General features: G+C 36.9%; 2 protein-coding genes across 5 annotated transcripts; both read left to right on the forward strand.

Annotated features, from left to right (window-relative positions):
* The first annotated feature begins 388 nt into the window (after window positions 1-388).
* LOC132614575 (F-box/FBD/LRR-repeat protein At1g13570-like) lies at window positions 389-2,747 on the forward strand. Of its 3 annotated transcripts, none has more exons than XM_060329043.1 (4): window positions 390-538; window positions 1,061-1,881; window positions 1,997-2,152; window positions 2,259-2,747. In XM_060329043.1, exons 1-4 carry the CDS (start codon window positions 529-531, stop codon window positions 2,562-2,564), a joined length of 1,293 nt encoding a protein of 430 aa, XP_060185026.1. In that variant the 5' UTR covers window positions 390-528; the 3' UTR covers window positions 2,565-2,747. The 3 variants fall into 3 exon arrangements, with proteins under 3 accessions (XP_060185027.1, XP_060185026.1, XP_060185025.1); XM_060329042.1 differs by having other exon boundaries at window positions 391-538; window positions 1,061-1,911; XM_060329044.1 differs by lacking the exon at window positions 1,997-2,152 and having other exon boundaries at window positions 389-538; window positions 1,061-1,911.
* A 7,788-nt stretch (window positions 2,748-10,535) lies between these two features.
* LOC132615546 (F-box/FBD/LRR-repeat protein At1g13570-like) lies at window positions 10,536-12,751 on the forward strand. 2 transcript variants are annotated; one of them, XM_060330148.1, is made up of 4 exons: window positions 10,536-10,659; window positions 11,111-11,946; window positions 12,026-12,181; window positions 12,306-12,751. In XM_060330148.1, the coding sequence occupies exons 1-4, from the start codon at window positions 10,650-10,652 to the stop codon at window positions 12,588-12,590; spliced, it is 1,287 nt and encodes a 428-aa protein (XP_060186131.1). In that variant the 5' UTR covers window positions 10,536-10,649; the 3' UTR covers window positions 12,591-12,751. The 2 variants fall into 2 exon arrangements, with proteins under 2 accessions (XP_060186131.1, XP_060186132.1); XM_060330149.1 differs by having other exon boundaries at window positions 11,111-11,916.
* Window positions 12,752-16,447: the final 3,696 nt, after the last annotated feature.

Consider the following 16,447-nt stretch of genomic DNA (forward strand, 5'->3'; position numbering starts at 1 on the left):
CACTCAATTCCCACCTAACTGTGTAATTATTAGTCAAACAAACAAACCAAACTGTGTAATTACCCCCAATTCCAATTACCTGGGTGACTTTCCAAACTGGCCCTTAATTTTTAGGAATTTCACTCAAATCGGAAATAATATATCTTGTTATTATTTGACGACGTCAAACCTAATTTCTTAAGCCAAAAATAAAGAACATTAAACCCAACACATTTGAACAAAAAAAAAAAAATCCCAACTTGAAGTATGTATGTCTGGAGTTTGCTTACACAAGTAATATACCTAACTTCAAATAAATTTTATAACTTCTTGCAACTTCAATCCCCTATGCCCGTCGTTGATTCTAAAATTGCTTAACAACTTACGAAAGTTTATAAACTTCTACTATTACTATACTATTTAAATGAGTCCCAAAATGGCTATTTGTGCACTTGACCCGATTCAAGGCCCAGCCCACACTAACCTCTTAAAGCTCGAATACTCCTCAGTTTTGCAACAAAAAATCACTCTTAACTTTCCTAATTAAACATGACTCAAGGTATGCAATATGCTCTTCATTTTTGTTCTGTATTTTGACTTGGTTGTTATCATTTCTTAGGTGCATGTCTTATTGTTGGAATCTTAAGGATGTAAAATGTAGTTAAGAGTCTATGCTTCATTTTTTCACTCTACCTCTTTACTATGATGAACTGGAAATTTTACTGTTCCGATATGAACTTTGATTCCTAATTTTATGACTTGTTTCTGTCAAATGATCTCAATTTTACTTTTATTAAAGTAAAGGAACACACTGAGAAGATTAGGGTTTGAAACATCTGCATAGTGTCGTTCTTTTTGTGTACAGTAGGGTGTGGCCTAGTGATCGATGAAGTGGGGGGAGAATTATGAGGTTAAAAAAATGCTACTTGATTTCTTACTTATGTGTTTAAGCTTTGGTGGGTAGAGTTACTGGATACCTGTGTTGGTGGGAGGTACTGTGTATCCTGTGGAATAGTTGATGTGCATGTAGGATGGCTCGGGCACCACTATTTTGATTTGTTTCTCCAAATTCTTCTGACAGATGGAGAAAGAGTTGCTGTTGAAGGGGATAGAGAAGATAGAATCAGTGATTTACCAAGAAATGTTATAGATCGTATCCTTGAGCTCTTACCGGTTCAAGACGCAGCACGAACTAGTATTTTGTCCAGAAAGTGGCGATATATTTGGGCCATGCTTCCAAGTTTAGTGCTGGATGTCTACCTCTATTTGGGGTTGAGAAGAAAGTCCCGGTCCAACTTCAAAGAAGCAGTAGACGATATTCTGTTAATGCATATGGGGAACATTGTGAAGTTTGTTCTTGACGCTTATGTTCTTGACGATAGTGAAGCATGTTTCTCTTCATATGACAAATCTGCAGTTATAGATAGATGGGTGCTTTATGTAACTAGAAATGGTGTCAAGGAGCTAGCTCTATGCATGTCAGATGATAATACCTACAGACTGCCTCCTTCTATATTTAATTGTTTAACCTTGACACAATTAATGCTCTCCTACTGTGTCTTCAAACCGCCTAATTCTTTGGTTGGCTTTCAGAATCTTATCACCCTTGCTCTGTCTAAGATAACCTTTGTGCCAACCACATCGTTTTGTGTTATCAAGGCCCCCCGTCTTGCCAGTTTGACCTTGATCGGGTGTCATGGTACTCAATACCTAAACATTGTTTCACCAGGGCTGGAGTCCTTGGACATTTATGACAGTTTCTACTATATCTTGCTAAATTGTTTCATGAATTGCAAGAATTTGAGAGTGGTCAGAGTTGGAATTGACGGAGTGGTTAGTTATCCAGAACATAATGAAAAATCAACTTTGGAGAAGCTTCTTGTCAGCGTGCCTGCACTTGAGGTACTCTGTTTGGATTCTTTTAATGTTAAGGTAAGATATTGATTACTTGTTTCACTTAAATATCTTGTAGTGATGGTAATATCATATGATTTTAATTATTGTATTTGTTCTAAAGCTTTTGAGTAAAGACATTGTTCCAAATGGGCTTCCTTTTACGCTCAACTGCTTGTGGCATCTAGTTTTAACTGTAGACTTTGACAAATTGGGTCCGATTTGTTGCGCTCTACAGTTGATTAAGAATTCCCCCAATTTGAGTAAGCTTGAGATTTGGGTAAGTAATGGAAAATTATGTTGTCTTCATCTGGTTCACGTTTGCACTTCATATTTGTGAACATCAGAATCATAAATGACTTGTTATTTCTTTATACCCTTATTAGGTCCATGTTATCAGCGACGAAGTCGAAGCAGTTTTGAAGTATCTGGACACACCATCCTGCTTGGAACGAACACTCGACAAGCTCGAGTATGTGGCCATCAGTGATTTTAAGAGTTCAAAAGTTGAACTATCTTTTGTAAAGCTATTGCTTTCTCGCACTCCGTCTCTGCGAAGGATGTGTATTGTTCAGCGGACAGACATAGACATTGATATTGCCTTAGAATTGATGCGTTTTCCCAGAGCTTCTCCCAGGGCAGAGCTATTTTATTCTCAACATAAGTTTCTGGCTCTTGATATGGATGTATGATTTGAGGGTAGAAAGGGAGATTAATGTTTATCTGTTGTCAATTAGTTTTGTTTAAAAAGGGATGCATTGGCATAGTTTATTAGAGTTTGGCGTTCCCTTAATTAATAGTATGTTCTTCACTAGATATTTTGAAAGCTAAGTCTCCGTCGATGTGTTTGATATGATTAGCAGTCTTTTGCCACACACTGTTTCCAGGTCATACGGAGCTGTTCTAGTTGACACCTCTCTAACAACTTAAATTGTTTAACCCTTTTTTTTAATTTATTTTTTTAGCTCAAGATCGATTTGGGATGTTAGCCTAAGATGAGTTGAAATGAATAGCATGGTCAATATGGATTCATCTAGCTGACTTCAATTTGTCTAGAATTGAGACGTAATTATTATTGTAGTAAAGAACGATTTGAGAGACGGAGTGAACTTTCTTCATTTTCAAGGCAACACTTTTGATGCTCCCAAATGTTTCATGTGTTTTATTTCAGGGATTCAAGATTTGTGTTTGGACGTGCAAATCTTTTACACTTTTTGTTTTCAACATTTTTTTTTTCCGGTTATGCTTGATGTACACTTCCAACCAAGCACACTCACCTCTGGTTCAATGTTTCATTGCGTTTTGCGTGTCTATTTTTTGGTCTAAATACAAGGAGTACTTATATGGAGCGATCTACAATCAATTTCGCAAAGGAGCTTATCTAGCGCCACATTTTAAGAAAAAAAAAAGTAATTAATTTGGTTAAAACGACACCTATTTTGGATCAATTTGATCTAATTAAAAGTTAAAGCGACACCGATTTTTAAAACGACACTGATTTTGAACTAGAGGAAGTAAATTATTGTGTAGTGACACTTAAGCAAAGTTTATTAATCTTAATAGTATTATAATTTCTCAATCAACCTACTCAATTTTCAATCATTATTATTTCTAATTTTATTAAAATAATATACAAATCAAATTATCCATTTTAATATGAGTCCGATTATATACTTTTTCTTTCACTGAATTATAAAAGACGCTATTTGTTTCAAAAATACTTTCAATTGTTTATATTTGAAACAACAACAGCAGCAACAGCAGCATCAACAACTTACTATTGTGTTACTAGTAAACAACAAAAGATTTTTGAACTGTATGTTCTTTAGCATGATGAAGTATGGTTTTGGAATCTCCATTCCTGCCAGCATCTTTTCTAATTGAGTATTATCTTTTCTTATCAGTTCCAACATTTCCATTTCTTCTTACTCTTTTCCTGTCTCTCTTTTCCTCTTTTTTCTGGTTGTTTTCACTCACTAGTGAAGGTGTAGTCATTTGGGTTTGTGTTGTCTCCACTTGGTCGATGAAATTAGGGCTCATCGGAGCTTGTGGGTCCCAGTGAGGAAAGAATGAGGGTGATTGTGCTGCATGAGATAGTTGCACGTTCACATGCATCTGGGTCGTGAGCGTTCCTCCTGTCATTTGAGCTTGTGTCCAAGCCATGAGCCAGAGAAGTTGGCCATACTTTGTCAGACCCCTGTTCATTCCGGTTGTTACTACCCTTGCTAAAAACTCTGGATCGTTAATGATAAGATTCAGTTATTGCCCTGTCACTCCCACTGTTAACGCAAGGTCCTAGTCCTGCAATACTACTTCTAGCCATGACACCGGTATCCGCTCCATTAGTGGTGGTTCGGTGACCAGAGTTATTGGTTGTAGTGGTGGGGTATTTTGTTGGGTGGGGTTGTTTGTGGTGTGCATGTTCAAATTTGTGCTCTCCACTGATGGTACCAAGGCTATCTGGATTTGTTTGGATCATAAATAGGGTCTTGGAGCCTTTTAATATTTCCAAGCTCCAATTCTTTAGTGCCCCCGCCTTCTTCTTGTTCCATTAAATAAACTGTAGCTGACATATTTTTGACTAGAGAATGACTGCTAGGAAAGGTGTTGTTTGGAGTGGATTTGGGTATTTGCAACGTATTATCATGGGGGAGGGGGTATTTTGGGTAATTCTTGGGTGGATTTAATGTCCTGGTTTTTAAATGATTGGGAATAAATGGAGGAATTCTTGTTTGCTAGGGTGTTAAACTGGATATTGGTATTTTTTGGTTTGTACACGGGGTCCACATTGGGGGTTGTGATTTTTTTTGATTTGTTTTTTTGGTGTTATATGTGGATCGGGTCAGAATCATATCTTGGGCTATTGTTTGGATAGCCCAGGTACGGACTAGATAGCATTGCAGGCCCCTTACTCCTTCCTTCGCATACGATGTCGTTTGGCTATTTTCCTTTTCCTTCCACGACGTTGTTTGGCTGTTTCCCTTTTCCTTCCACGGTGTCGTTTTGGCTTTCAATTCTCAAGGACCTAAAGGAGTTAGCAACGACCACGTGGCCTGGAGTTCTACTATTTTTTCGCCGTTGCCAGCGTTCTTAGAAGGAGATATACTGAATTTAGCAGAATGAGTTTGCAAGGACGTACCTTTGTCGTTGGCTGAGTGTCTATCCGCCTTTGTGCTTGGTGATTGACTTCTCTCCGCCGGTGTCGTATTCTTCTTTTTTGGAAATACCACCGTGGTCCACATGTTCTTTGTTTTAGGCGCCGTACTGGTGGTTTCCGAGCTTGGCTTAAGTGAAGGGTTTGTTTGGGGGACACGATTAAGGCACTTTTCCTTCATATGACCAAGTCTACCACACCCTTTGCAAAGGATTCCTTCACCCTCGTAGACAATTGTTTGAATTTGTTCACCAATGGTGGTAGAGGATTTCATCGGTGAGTTAATCGGAACTTGTACGCAAATTCGCGCATAACGACCTCTGAGGGTAGATGATGTGCAAGTATCTACCTTTAGGAGTTTCCCCTATTTTTACCCACTTTTTCTAGTATTCCAGTATCGTAAAATTCTGTGGGAAGCTGGGGTAGTCTGATCCAAATAGCTGTTGATTCGATGATAGCTTCGTTGGGCTACGAAGTTTGGTTCCAACTTTGGACTGTGAGGAAGTGGCTGGCTATGAACCATGGGCCTTCAAGGAGGATTTTCCAACAGGAATTGGTGTGGTGTTCCAACTTTGCAAAGGATTCCTTCACCCTCGTAGACAATTGTTTGAATTTGTTCACCAATGGTGGTACAGGATTTCATCGGTGAGTTAATCGGAACTTGTACGCAAATTCGCGCATAACGACCTCTGAGGGTAGATGATGTGCAAGTATCTACCTTTAGGAGTTTCCCCAATTTTTACCCACTTTTTCTAGTATTCCGGTATCGTAAAATTCCGTGGGAAGTTGGGGTAGTGTGATCCAAATAGCTGTTGATTCGATGATAGCTTCGTTGGGGTACGAAGTTTGGTTCCAACTTTGGACTGTGAGGAAGTGGCTGGCTATGAACCGTGGGCCTTCAAGGAGGATTTTCAACCATTATTATTTCTAATTTTATTAAAATAATATACAAATCAAATTATCCATTTTAATATGAGTCCGATTATATACTTTTTCTTTCACTGAATTATAAAAGACGCTATTTGTTTCAAAAATACTTTCAATTGTTTATATTTGAAACAACAACAGCAGCAACAGCAGCAGCAACAACAACTTACTATTGTGTTACTAGTAAACAACAAAAGATTTTTGAACTGTATGTTCTTTAGCATGATGAAGTATGGTTTTGGAATCTCCATTCCTGCCAGCATCTTTTCTAATTGAGTATTATCTTTTCTTATCAGTTCCAACATTTCCATTTCTTCTTACTCTTTTCCTGTCTCTCTTTTCCTCTTTTTCTGGTTGTTTTCTCTCACTAGTGAAGGTGTAGCCATTTGGGTTTGTGTTGTCTCCACTTGGTCGATGAAATTAGGGCTCATCGGAGCTTGTGGGTCCCAGTGAGGAAAGAATGAGGGTGATTGTGCTGCATGAGATAGTTGCACGTTCACATGCATCTGGGTCGTGAGCGTTCCTCCTGTCATTGGAGCTTGTGTCCAAGCCATGAGCCAGAGAAGTTGGCCATACTTTGTCAGACCCCTGGTCATTCCGGTTGTTACTACCCTTGCTAAGAACTCCGGATCGTTAATGATAAGATTTAGTTATTGCCCTCTCACTCCCACTGTTAACGCAAGGTCCTAGTCCTGCAATACTATTTCTAGCCATGACACCGGTATCCGCTCCATTAGTGGTGGTTCAGTGACCAGAGTTATTAGTTGTAATGGTGGGGTATTGTTGGCTGGGGTTGTTTGTGGTGTGCATGTTCGAATTAGTGCTCTCCACTGATGGTACCAAGGCTATCTGGATTTGTTTGGATCATAAATGGGGTCTTGGAGCCTTTTAATATTTCCAAGCTCCAATTCTTTAGTGCCCCCGCCTTCTTCTTGTACCATCAAATCTCCCATTAATGTTACAGTGCTTGAGGTAACTGTAGCTGACATATTTTTTACTAGAGAATGATTGCTAGGAAAGGTGTTGTTTGAAGTGGATTTGGGTATTTGCAATGTATTATCATAGGGGAGGGGTTATTTTGGGTAATTCTTGGGTGGATTTAATGTCCTGGTTTTTAAATGATTGGGAATAAATGGAGGAATTCTTGTTTGCTAGGGTGTTAAACTGGATATTGGTATTTTTTGGTTTGTACATGGGGTCCACATTGGGGGGTGTGACTTTTTTTTTTTTTTGATTTTTTTTTTTGGTGTTATATGTAGATCGGGTCAGAATCATATCTTGGGCTGTTGTTTGGATAGCCCAGGTACGGACTAGATAGCATTGTAGGCCCCTTACTCATTCATTCGCATACGGTGTTGTTTGGCTATTTCCTTTTCCTTCCACGGCGTTGTTTGGCTGTTTCCCTTTTCCTTCCACGATGTCGTTTTGGCTTTCGATTCTCAAGGACCTAAAGGAGTTAGCAACGACCACGTGGCCTGGAGCTCTACTATTTTTTCGCCGTTGCCAGCGTTTTTAGAAGGAGATATACGGAATTTAGCAGAATGAGTTTGCAAAGACGTACCTTTGTCGTTGCCTGAGTGCTTATCCACCTTTGTGCTTGGTGTTTGACTTCTCTCCGCCGTTGTCGTATTCTTCTTTTTTGGGAATACCACCGTGGTCCACTTGTTCTTTGTTTTAGTTGTCGTACTGGTGGTTTCCGAGCTTGGCTTAAGTGAAGGGTTTGTTTGGGGGACACGATTAAGGCACTTTTCCTTCATATGACCTAATCTACCACACCCTTTGCAAAGGATTCCTTCACCCTCGTAGACAATTGTTTGAATTTGTTCACCAATGGTGGTAGAGGATTTCATCGGTGAGTTAATCGGAACTTGTACGCAAATTTGCGCATAACGACCTCTGAGGGTAGATGATGTGCAAGTATCTACCTTTAGGAGTTTCCCCAATTTTTACCCACTTTTTCTAGTATTACGGTATCGTAAAATTTCGTGTGAAGCTGGGTAGTCTGATCCAAATAGCTGTTGATTCAATGATAGCCTCATTGGGGTACGAAGTTTGGTTCCAACTTTGGACTGTGAGGAAGTGGCTGGCTATGAACCATGGGTCTTCAAGGAGGATTTTCTTCATATCAGTTTCTTCTTCAAATTTTACTATGAAAAAGTCCATTCCTAGGTCAATTAAGATCAAATTTTCTGTTGGTGGCCACATTTCTAGGAGCTTTGCCAACAGGAATTAGTGTGGTGTTCTTTTGCCAAACAGTTTGATTATTAGGGCCTGTTTGGAAAGCTACCTGGTAATTGGAATTGGTGTAATTACTAGAGCCTAGCAATTACACAGTAGTGTAATTATAACGACCTGTTTGTTTATCATAACGTAATTACAGTGCAATTACAAGCATGTTGTTTGGTTGCACAAGTGTAATTACACAGTCAGTTTAATTTAAAAATAAAATTTAATTATAAAAAATTTAAAATTAATATTTGAAAAATATTGCCTTTATAAATGATATTAAAATAGTTATTTAATAGCACATTGTTTCTTGAAAATGTATTAATTAATAATCATATATTTGTAACTAATATTGTAACAAAAATAATTGATATATTTTTCAAATTAATATTTAATTTTAATTAATTATAAAATTTAAAAGAAGACTTTTTTTGTGAGAATGTCATAGATTGGATGTTTGACGAAAAAATAATATTAATAAATATAATGCCATAACATTATTCAAATGTTTGACACAAAAAATCCATCAAATGTAAGTGAAAAATAAACAACATGCAATGTGAAAGCAAATAACTTAAAATTGAAAATATAACCTAAATTCAAAATCCCAAAGAAAAAGTTCAACATAATACTCTTATATCAAATTCCAACATTACATAAGTAAGTTCCAACGTAACTTAAGTAAATAATTTAAAAGAAAGGAAAAATATAAATCTATAACCCCATTCACAATGAAATTCTACTTTAATAACGTCACCCGTTATATGTCAAGTTTGTTAATAACTCATTCTTTCCAATATTAAGAGGTGTAGTTTCAAATATTAGAATAATAACACGGTTATCCTAAATGAATAAAATAAAAAAATACGAGCAATTACATGGAATCACAAAAAGTAAAGATTGGGAATGAAAAGAAAGAAAATGAAAAATAAATAATATAAAAAGAAAAATACATTTTAAAAAATAAAAATAATAAAAAAGTAAAAATAAAAAAGAAATAGAAATAAAAAAATATTAAAAATCAAAAAAATTAAAATAATAGAAATAAAATAAATTAAAAATAAAAATAAAGTAAAGTAAAAAAATAAACAAACTAAAAAGTAACCCTGTAATTACAGGGTGTAATTACACCCAATTCTCAACTCCCCTTGAGAATTGGAGAGTGTAATTACACCCTGTCAATTACATCCAATTCTCACCTTACTGTGTAATTACTTGGTCAAACAAACAGGTCAAACTGTGTAATTAAACCCAATTCCAATTACCTGGGTGGCTTTCCAAACAGGCCCTTAGTGAAAACGCCATGGATGGTATAGCTTGGATTTTTCTTCCGCAGTGAGAAAAATTCCTTATTGTTCATCTGTGGCTGCTGTTACCATGGTTTCCTAGCTTTGGGGAGGGGGGGGGGGGGGGGTTGTATGATTGTGAGGTTTTTTTATTTTCCTCTATTACAATCCCACTGTAGCTCAGTTTAGTACGTTGAACTTCCTCCATGATTTCATCTTTTTCAGGTGGGTCTGGTGGTTTGGAGGGTGGAGCCGCGTTGGGGTGGTCCGATGAGGCCATATGATGGTTAGTGGAGTAGAGAGGAAATCATTATTTCCTCTCTCTAAAACAACTTACTAGAGTTACTACTTATGTATAACTCGAGTATACATATGTCCGTGTTATTCATTATTATAGAGAGTTTATTGCATAAATGATCACTCAACTATTAAAAGTACGTAAATAAAGTTATTTTTCTTTATTAGAAAATTACTTAATTTTGACGGATTTCACTTAAAAGGTCACTCAAATCGGAAATAATATATCTTGTTATTATTTGATGACGTGACACCTAATTTCTTAGGCCAAAAATGAAAAACATTAAACCCAACACATTTAACCAAAAAAAGAAAAAAAAACACCTATCCGATCCAATACCCAACTTGAAGTATGTATGTCTGAAGTTTGCTTACACAAGTAATATACCTAACTTCAAATAAATTTTATAACTTCGAACATGAATTTTTGCAACTTCAATCCACTATGCCCATGTTGATTCTAAAATGCTTAAACTTACAAAAGTTTATTAACTTCTACTATTATTACTTACTACTCCCTCCATTCCAATTTATATGATATAATTTGATTAGGCACGGAGTTTAAGAAAAAAAGAAAGACTTTTGAATTTTGTGGTCTAAAATAAACTAAAGGCATTTGTGTGGTGATAAATCATCTCGTTAAGCATAAAAGGTAAAGTTTAAAATTAAATTATTGTCAAATAAGAAAACATATTATTTTTTTCAGATTAAAAAGAAAAGTGTATCGTATAAATTGGAGAGACACAATATAATTTAGGATTTAAATGAGTTCCAAAATGGCTATTTGTGCACTTGACCCGATTCAAGGCCCAGCCCACACTTCCTCTTAAAGCTCGAAGACGCCTCAGTTTTGCAGCAAAAAATCACTTTAACTTTCCTAAGCAAACATGACTCAAGGTATGCAATATGCTCTTCATTTTTGTTGCTGTACTTTGACTTGGTTGTTATCATTTCTTAGTGCATGTATGCTTGTTGTAATCTTGAAGTTTTAGTAACTTAGATTCCTTATTTTATGACTTGTTTCTGTCAAATGATCAAAAGAAGCTCAATTTTACTTTTATTAAAGTAAAGGAACACACTGAGAAGATTAGGGTTTCAAACCTCTGCATAATGTCGTTCTTTTTGTGCACAGTAGGGTGTGGCCTAGTGATCGATGAAGTGGGGGGAGAGTTATGAGGTTAAAAAAATGCTACTTGATTTCTTACTTATGTGTTTAAGCTTTGGTGGGTAGAGTTACTGGATACCTGTGTTGGTGGGAGGTACTGTGTATCCTGTGGAATAGTTGATGTGCATGTAGGATGGCTCGGGCACCACTATTTTGATTTGTTTCTCCAAATTCTTCTGACAGATGGAGAAAGAGTTGCTGTTGAAGGGGATAGAGAAGATAGAATCAGTGATTTACCAAGAAATGTTATAGATCGTATCCTTGAGCTCTTACCGGTTGAAGACGCAGCACGAACTAGTATTTTGTCCAGAAAGTGGCGATATATTTGGGCCATGCTTCCAAGTTTAGTGCTGGGTTACCGCTTCTGTAAAAGTTTTAAATGGGAGGAGTCCCCATTCAACTTCAAAGAAGCAGTAGACAATATTCTGTTAATGCATATGGGGGACATTGTGAAGTTTGTTCTTGACACTAGAGCGCTTCGTTTGTCTTTATCTGCAGCTATTGATAGATGGATGTTTTATGTCACCAGAAATGGTGTCAAGGAGCTAACCCTCCGTGTTTCATCTTATCATACCTATACACTACCTTCATCTATTTTTAATTGTTCATCACTGACAAAGTTGACACTCTTCAAATGTGTCTTCAAACCACCGAATTCCTTTCTTGGTTTTCAGAATCTTATCACCCTTTGTCTGCAGGGGGCAACCTTTGTGCCAACCACATCGTTTTGTGTCATCAAGGCTCCCCGTCTTGCCAGTTTGACCTTGGACTCGTGTAATGGTACTCAATACCTAAACATAGTTTCACCAGGGCTGGAGTCCTTGTACGTTAGTAACAGTCAGTGGCAGTGCTATCCCTTGCTAAATTGTTTGATAAATTGCAAGAGTTTGACAGTGTTAAAACTTGAATGTCACGACGTGGTTAACAATCCAAAACCTAATGAGAAAACAACTTTGGAGAAGCTTCTTGTTAGCTTGCCTGCACTTGAGGTACTCGATTTGGATTCTTTTTTTGTTGAGGTAAGATACTGACTACTTGCTTCACTTGAATGTCTTATAGTGATGGTATATGAACCTAATTATTGTATTTGCTCCAAAGCTTTTGAGTGCAGACGTTGTCCCGAATGGGCTTCCTGTTACGCTCAACTGCTTGTGGCATCTATTGTTAAATCTAGACCTCGGCAAAATGGGTCTGACTTCTTACGTTCTACAGTTGATTAAGAATTCGCCCAATTTGAGTAAACTTGAGATTCGGGTAAGTAACGGAAAATTATGTGGTCTTGCACTTGATATGTGTATGATCTGGTTCACTTTTGCACTTCACATTTGTGACAATGAGAATCTGAAATGATCTGGTATCTCTTTATACCATTTTTTAGGTTGATGGTACCAGCGACGATGCCGAAACCGTTATGAAGTATCTGGACATGCCATCCTGCTTGGAACGACCACTCAACAACCTTGAGCATGTGGCCATCAATTTTTTTAAGAGTTCAAAAGCAGAACTGCTTTTTGTAAAGCTATTGCTTTCTTCCACTCCATATCTGCTAAGTATGTGCATTCGTCAGTGGGCAGACATAGACGTTGATATTGCCTTAGAATTGATGCGTTTTCGCAGAGCTTCTCCCAGGGCAGAGTTATTCTATTCTCAACAAAAGACTTAATGTTCTGCCAAAATTGTTTTCAAAAAAAAAAAAAAAAAAGAATCGATGTTAACTCAATATATGTGATTTCAGTGTAGGTGGGCAGATTAATGTTTATCTGTTGTTGATTAGTTTTGTTAAACAAGGGATGAATTGGCAAATTTTGTTAATATTTGGCGTTCCCTTATTTGTTACTTATATTTTTCACTAGATGTTTTTGAATTTCAGTCTGCGTCGATGTGTTTGATATGATTAGCAGTCTTTTGATATATTGCTCTGTATTCTACTTCTGATTGAGAAATAGCATTATCTAATGCTTTAGCAGAAAAGAGTTGTTTTGTTCACAGCATTGCATATATTTGCCATTTAAGATTCTTGTCACTGTTATACAGATTGTTGTGATGTACAACATACCTGCTAGTAGTCTAATCTTCTCTTTGTACCATGTCGACCCTATTTATTTAGCACTTCCCCTGTATCAAAGGTTAGTTTGATCAAATTTTCCACCTAAATCAGACTAGAATTTATTTTCTCTAATCTGGGCCAAGTAATTGTCGAAACAATATACAGTTTGCTGCTACTACGGGGCTGTGGAAGAGGTAGCTGACACCTCTCTAACAGCTTAAACTGATTAACTGTGTTTTTACTTTGGCTAGAACATCGATTTGGGATATTGGCTTGAGACGAGTTTAAGTGGAGTAACATGGTCAGTATTCATCTAGCCGACCTCAATTTATTTGGGACTGAGGTATGGTTATTATTATTGTGAACTTTCTTCATTTTCAAGAAAGATGGTCTTCGCGTGCATTTCCTTCAAGAAAACACCTTTGATGCCCCAAATGTTTCATGTGTTTATTTTAGGGATTTCAACTTTTGTAAGATACTCGATTCATTTACCTAGATAGGCCAAACGAGTATTACTCAGTATGCTTGTATTCTTGCCCTAAAAGCAGATTGGTACAAATTCTGTAGACTACACATGTTGAAGCTGATAGCCTCTATCCAAATTCTGGATTTGTATTTCTTTTCATGGTTATTCCCTTCTTGCATCCTCAATGTAGTGATTAAAATACTTAAGAAGGCATTGCTTATGACTTTACAAATGCATCTTCAAGTGCATGTTTAAATTTAGGCAAAATATGTTGCTATGATCATTCAAAAAGCAGCATTTTTTTGGAGGATCAGATGGAGTGCGACAACTTCTTTTAAGGATCCGAGCTACATAGCCTATTGATAATTAAATAAAACTAAATGAATAAATGGAATAATCACCAAGAAAATCCGAACACAAGCTAGAAAAGAAGAACAATCGTCAAATTGACAAAACCTCTAATGCTTGCATTAGAGTAGGCTGTCTACATCAAATCTTCTTGGGGTGCGGCCCTTCTCCGGACTCCGCTAACGCGAGATGCTTTGTGCACCGGACTGGGGAGGGTAGAGTGTATGCGGATCTTACTCCTACCTTGGAAGGTAGAGAGGTTGTTTCTGAAAGACCTTCGGCTTAAGAAAAAGTAGGCAAAAGGTCAGATAAGAATTAACGAAAGTAAAGAATCCATAGCACAATATTATAAATAAGCATCGTGAAGAAAAGTAACAATAACTGCAGGAAGATAAGAATTGACGAAAGTAAAGAAGTCATAGCATAATACTATAAATAAGCATTGTGAAGAAAAGTAACAATAACTACAGCAAGCTAATACGATAAACGAAATACAAGAGATAGCAATAGTGGCAGAGACTCGAAGGGCAGGAAACTAAACATAATACTACGCCTACTAGTATGAAAGGATACATGAGACAATACTCTATTACCTACTAACCTTCTACCTTAATTCGGTTCCTCCACAATCTCCTATCTAAGATTATGTCCTTGGTGGGCTGCAACTGCTCCATGTCCTGTCTAATCACTTCTCCCTAATACTTCTTCAGCCTACCTCTACTTCTCGTGAAACAATCCATAGCCAACCTCTCACACCTCCGCACTGGGGCCTGCGTGCATCTCTTCTGTACATGTCTGAACCATCTCAGTCTCGCTTCTCGCATCTTGTCCTCCACCGAAGCCACTCTCACCTTTTCCTGGATAACTTTATTTCTGATCTCATCGGTCCTAATATGCCACACATCCATCGCAGCATCCTCATTTTCGTAACCTTCATCTTTTGAACGTAAGCTTTCTTGACCGCCCAACATTCCGCCTAATACAACATAGTAGGTCTAACTATCACTCTGTAGAACTTATCTTTAAGTTTTGGTGGCACTTTCTTATCATACAAAACTCTGAAGGCGAGCTTCCATTTAATCCATCCTGCCTCAACACGATATGTGACATCATCGTCAATCTCTCAATTTCCTTGCATAATGGATCTAAGATATCTAAAACTTCCTCGCTTTGGGATGCCCTGTGCCTCAAGCCTCACTTCCACGCCCGCCTCACGTTCTACATCACTGAACTTGCACTCCAAGTATTCCGTCTTGATTCTGCTCAACCTAAACCCTTTGGACTCCAGAATCTATCTCTAAACCTCCAACTTAGAATTAACTATGTTGCGAGTCTCTTCGATCAAAACAATGTCGTCCGCAAATAAGAGTAACATTTAATTTGATTTGATTTAAAACTAACAATTTACAAGATCCAATGAAACCGACAATTATATATACGTAATTCATAATTTTATATGTTTCACCAAATGGTTCAAGTGGCACAATTTTGAGAATCCTTTTTTTTTTTCCGCTAGCTGCTTTTAAAACTTTGAAGTTCCTAGCTATGAACGTCTAGAGGTACTCTTATAGTATAATTGAGTTTCGCCTTCTTTTATGGCTTTTGAAGAACTATACATATTTTGCCTTAATTGTTGCTTTTAAGTAGTTTGATTTTACAATTTATGGTGTATTAAGTTAGGTTTTGTCCTGAATTTTCTGTCTTATTTGAATTCTACTATAATTGTGTTTTACTTCAAAAAAAATTCTTGGTAGAAAAGGACTCTAAATTATCTATCCTTTTTTTGAGGAGAAATTTTGGACTTCTATAAATAGAAGATATTTTCTTCTCATTCAATACACACAATAGCATCCATAATGTAGTCGCTTAGAGAGTTTTGTTGAGATGAAGATTTTTCTCCCAATAAATTTTATGTTTTCCTATTAGTTTTTCATATGTAAAGCAATTGATCAAACTATATTAGAATATTATGTCTCTTTTAGTATGTTTTTCTTTTATCGTTTCATTTATCGTCGTTCAAGATTTACAATTGTTAGCTTCCGCATGACGCCCTGTTATTTCGATCCCAACATATTAGGTTTTGTTTGGAAAAAAAAATAGTATTTGAAGTTTGAAGTTAAATAATTGTGTTTTAAAGTTGAAGCCATTGTTGTCTTGAAGAAATGCATTTTTTTTGCGCGGATTGTCCTTTTGGGGTGATCTTTAAATTTTGTCCCTCATAATTGTGATCTTTAAATTTTGGCTCTCATATTTGTGGTCTTTAAGTTTTGCCCTTCGCTTGGAAAGGTGGGCGAACACCTGAGGTTCTGGGTTCGAACCCCCGCTCAAGCATAAAATAAAAAAATAATTTCGCAAGGCAAGGTTAGGGGGCGTGTATATCGGATCCGACATACACTCCTTAAGGAAAAACTAAAGTTATGCCAGATTTGGCATAACTAAAAGTCTGTCCCATAAGGAAAAACTTTTCTTTAAGGCATAGTTTAGTTATGCCTTATAGGCAGACTTTTAGTTAAGACATAACCAAAAGTATGTCCCATAAGACAAAATTTTTCCTTAAGGCATAGACTTCGTCTTATAAGACAAACTTTTAGTTATGCCTTAAGGAAACGTTCCGCCTTATGAGACATACTTTTAGTTATGTCTTATGGGCACACTTTTA

This window comes from Lycium barbarum, chromosome 10 (genome assembly GCF_019175385.1).
Source record: "Lycium barbarum isolate Lr01 chromosome 10, ASM1917538v2, whole genome shotgun sequence".
NCBI lineage: Eukaryota > Viridiplantae > Streptophyta > Magnoliopsida > Solanales > Solanaceae > Lycium > Lycium barbarum.

Coding starts and splice junctions, on each gene's coding strand:
- LOC132614575 (XM_060329042.1), top strand. Junction 1,912..1,996: donor TGGATTCTTTTAATGTTAAG/GTAAGATATTGA, acceptor TTTGTTCTAAAG/CTTTTGAGTAAAGACATTGT. Junction 2,153..2,258: donor TGAGTAAGCTTGAGATTTGG/GTAAGTAATGGA, acceptor TACCCTTATTAG/GTCCATGTTATCAGCGACGA.
- LOC132615546 (XM_060330148.1), top strand. Junction 11,947..12,025: donor TGGATTCTTTTTTTGTTGAG/GTAAGATACTGA, acceptor TTTGCTCCAAAG/CTTTTGAGTGCAGACGTTGT. Junction 12,182..12,305: donor TGAGTAAACTTGAGATTCGG/GTAAGTAACGGA, acceptor ACCATTTTTTAG/GTTGATGGTACCAGCGACGA.